The 3,705-nt window shown below is 58.1% G+C and overlaps 2 protein-coding genes across 2 annotated transcripts; one reads left to right on the top strand and one right to left on the bottom strand.

Moving 5' to 3' along the window:
- Positions 1–1,184: 1,184 nt before the first annotated feature.
- Positions 1,185–2,036, bottom strand: SPRG_00904 (hypothetical protein; the record flags this gene model as incomplete). Its single annotated transcript, XM_012339116.1, has 1 exon — positions 1,185–2,036. The coding sequence occupies one exon, from the start codon at positions 2,034–2,036 to the stop codon at positions 1,185–1,187; it is 852 nt and encodes a 283-aa protein (XP_012194506.1).
- Positions 2,037–2,602: 566 nt separating this feature from the next.
- On the top strand, positions 2,603–3,473 carry SPRG_00903 (hypothetical protein; the record flags this gene model as incomplete). Its single annotated transcript, XM_012339115.1, has 5 exons — positions 2,603–2,867; positions 2,920–3,054; positions 3,101–3,184; positions 3,234–3,316; positions 3,371–3,473. Exons 1-5 carry the CDS (start codon positions 2,625–2,627, stop codon positions 3,471–3,473), a joined length of 648 nt encoding a protein of 215 aa, XP_012194505.1. The 5' UTR covers positions 2,603–2,624.
- Positions 3,474–3,705: the final 232 nt, after the last annotated feature.

The following is a 3,705-nucleotide window of genomic DNA, read 5'->3' as shown; positions in this document are numbered from 1 at the left end:
GGAAGGAATCCACGGAGCTCGTCATCATGGGCCTCACCCGCGGCCACAAACGCCGCCGCGCGACTACAGAAGAACAAGATGCGCCCCCGCGCCGCCGCCTGCGCAGCCACGGCCCGGCGAGCGAATGAAGAAGAAGGAGATTGCTAGTCTCTACGTATGCGAACTCTTTGTAACAACGAAGATAACGCGAAACACGTTCATATATATTGTGTTTGAGGCAGAGGGCGTCGATGTCGGCTTGAAGGGTGGCCTCAAACTCCTGGATGCGGCGCGTCGTGACAAGGAGGTCGTGCTCATGGAGGAAGCGTTCGAGCCACGAGGCCGATGCACTAAAGCCGACCGTGATGCCATGGTCGCACGCGACGTCGATGGCTTTGGCGTGGACCATACAGCGCGACACGGGGACGCCGCTGCCGCGCACGTCCCGGACCCACATCTTGATCTGGTCCTCGGCCTCGGCCGAAAGGACCTTACCGACCCCCTCGGGCCTGTAGTTGCGCTGCCCCCGGTACCTGGAATGGCCTGCGAAGAGCGTGATCTGCGGACGCTGCCGGTTGGCCCACGATGAAATCTTCTTTCGAGCAGCTTCGCGCGCTTTCGGCGCCGGATCGGGAAAGAATTTGTCGAGCGTTTTGTTCATCGAGCCGCTCTTGTCGAGGAAGGCGATGACGTTAAACTTCTCTTCGTACGTGTGCGATGCGGCGCGCACCACTGCGCCCTTCGTCTTCTTCTTCGCATGCTTGACCGACGGTCGGCCCGCCGGGTTGGTGCTCCGCTTGGGTGCCATCACTCGAATGACGTTCTTGGCTGGTCGTATTCATTTTCAGAGGTTTATCCGGTTATCGCTTTTATGGCCTGGTGCGGAAAACCCCCACTGCCGTGCCGGTACTGCCGCGTCGACGAGCACAGCGTCCACGCGTAATAGTATCAACTTGATAATATGGACGACACTACAAGGCGCTTGTATAAACACAAAGCACGAGTAGGTCGGGAATGTGTCTTCCGTCGCGAGCGCCAATACCATTATCGACTTGATAGTTTTGCTGGCAACGTGGCACCTGAAGGTAGTGGTAGCGTCCGAGTAAAACGGACGTGCAAGGCGAAATGGATGCCATCTTGATTACGATAACACGTATATTGTAGCGGTGCCATGAGCGCAGAGTCCAGTTCAAGCCGAGACGAGGTCAATCCTCGTCGTAGAGCAAGGCGTCTTCCAAGATCGGGTGCAAATCGAGAGACACCTCGGCGGGAAAGCGCCCGGGAAGAGCCAATTCGTCTGGTAGCGCCAAGAGTCGACGACCGTCTAGCACGATACGGGTAGCGGCCGTGATCGGGATCGGGTTGACGCGGGCTGGGGCCTCGCCTTCAAGCTCGTTGTTGGTGATCGAGAAAAGCTTGTACTCACGGACGCTCATGTCGGGCGAGACAAAGACGCAGAGCACGTAGCGCAGACCGGGAAAGACGCGATACTGGACGACCTTGGCGTTCATGCTTCGCCAGCCTTGGAAGACTCCGACCTCAACCTTGAACGTATGGAATTCGTTCCAGTGGACGCGGGGAGGTTTGATGGCGCCAATGTCGCGAGCTGGACCGTAGCAGCAGTCCGGCGAGAGCTTGGGCAGCTTGCTTGCCGCTGGTTCAAGGGTCGTGTTGACGTACGCGTCGCGGAAAGCCCTAAAGACGCGATGGTCCGTTCCCGTGGCCTCCGGCCCCGTGGCCTCCAGCATCGCGTCGTCGATGCCCATGGCAATGGTGGCATGAAGACCACCGCTTATCTCGATGAGATAAATCGAGTCGTCTCTAAACTCAAAGGCGCTCGACTTCATCGCTTGGTCCTCGGACTCGACGTAGCTGTCCCAGGCGGCCTCGGTCGCAGAGCACACCCGGAAGCCGTCCTTATCGATCACGTCGAAGGCGACCTGCACGTCGTCCCAGTCCAGAGCCTCGATCGCTTGGTTGATGCGCTTCACTGGGTCAGCGCAGGGGGCTGGCTCGGCGCCCGTCGTCGTCTTCGTCGAGCACGCTCCAGCGACCATGTTGGCAACTGACCAACCTCGGTCTTCAAATCCGGATAACGAACGATCTTTCTGTCACTTGCAGCCATCTCATTGGCTGTTGTCCTTTGGCATCCGGATTCTAGCTGGGAGTGCGGGATCTTGACGTGCGTGGAAGGCATTCGATTGGTTAAGATTGAGCCAATTGACACGGGGTTTGGATTGGCGGCAATACATTTGGGTGCATCAAGGCAAAAGCTGCTTCGGGAGATTGCTCGTTGGGATAATCAACCAAATGAGACGCCTTTCTTCCACTCATCGCAAGCGTCGCCCAATCCAGGGGAAATACCGGTTTGAAGATGCCCTCGGCGTCTACACACTCGCCAAGCGACCGGAAAAAGGCATGGCTTCTCGACGAGCTCATTGCGTCGGTTGTCGCCGAGACGCGCTTGAAGGACGCATCGTACTACCCCTGGCGCATCCGCGACGGGATGCTTGGCTCGATCAAAGCGTCCTCGCCCGAGAATGTGACAACCGACGACCAAAAGACACACCAATCCAATATCAAGTTGCCTGTATTTTCATCCAATGAAATGGCCGAGAAAGCGAGCCAATCCGCGAGTGCGGATCATGGCCGACGAAGCGCCGCTGGAGCAGCGGTTCGCGGCCGCGAGCACCGAGTTCGCGCGGACGACCATACGAACCAAGGAAGACGCGCAGAAGCTGCATGGACGCGTCAACGACTGGCGAGAGGACGTCAACACGCTCGCAGGCCAGATTGCCGCCCAGCTCAATGTTTGCAAGTCGCTGCGGACGAGCAAGGCCATGCACTCGATCGCGGCAACGCCGACGCCGCTCGACGTAGTTCGCTTCGTACTCGCCTTGAGGCAGCTGCGCTAGTGCTCACATGCAGATGCTGGCGTAGAGCGACGTCGACCCGTTCCACTTGATGCGGTCCGACATCCGCAGCCTGTATGATTTTCGGCTCTCGACCTTGCGCTCGCAGATTCTCGACGCCAGCAACACCACGAGCATCGACTTGGAGCTCGACAAGGACGCGGTACGGCGTAGCTACAGGGATCCATAGGTCACTCAAGTCCGCCCAGGCGCAGCTCAAGCTCATCTTGGACGAGCCATCAACGGTCGAGAAGGCCGGAGATGCAGACACGGCATTTCAGTCGATGCTCAAGGTGATTGATCGCTCGACAGATCCTCACATGAACGATCGTCTGTGTCTAGTTTACGCTGGCGAAAAGCGACTTGTGCTGCAAAATTGCCGACGATGTACTCCGGACGAAGCGCGCGACGGACCTCGAACGCGGGTGCGCCTACCTCGTTTGTCAAATATATGCAGGAGTTCCACGCAGCTCGCCTAGTATCGAGGACGAAGGGCTCACGATTGATGCACGTGCGTCCGTACTTCTCTCGCGCGAGACCAAGTTATTCATATCCTTTTATGCTGCGGATTTGCACATATGAGAGAAGATTCCGTGCGCGGTGGCCTTATCAAGTGCTAGCGTACATGAAAGTCGTCGAGCTCTGCAGTAGCCTCTTGCGCAGTCGCCCGAAACACGGCCCGCGGAAGACCGAGGCTCCGCGGTCGCCGACAGCCCCAAGTGCTGTGCACCAACTCTTTGCTACGACATCGGCCGCACCACTCGACAATGAGGTACGATCTTAGCTTGGTTCGTAGCCCTTCCATGGTTTGGTA

The sequence above is a fragment of the Saprolegnia parasitica genome (genome assembly GCF_000151545.1).
Source record: "Saprolegnia parasitica CBS 223.65 unplaced genomic scaffold supercont2.2, whole genome shotgun sequence".
Classification (NCBI taxonomy): domain Eukaryota; phylum Oomycota; class Saprolegniomycetes; order Saprolegniales; family Saprolegniaceae; genus Saprolegnia; species Saprolegnia parasitica.
This window is presented reverse-complemented; position numbering and strand designations above follow the sequence as displayed.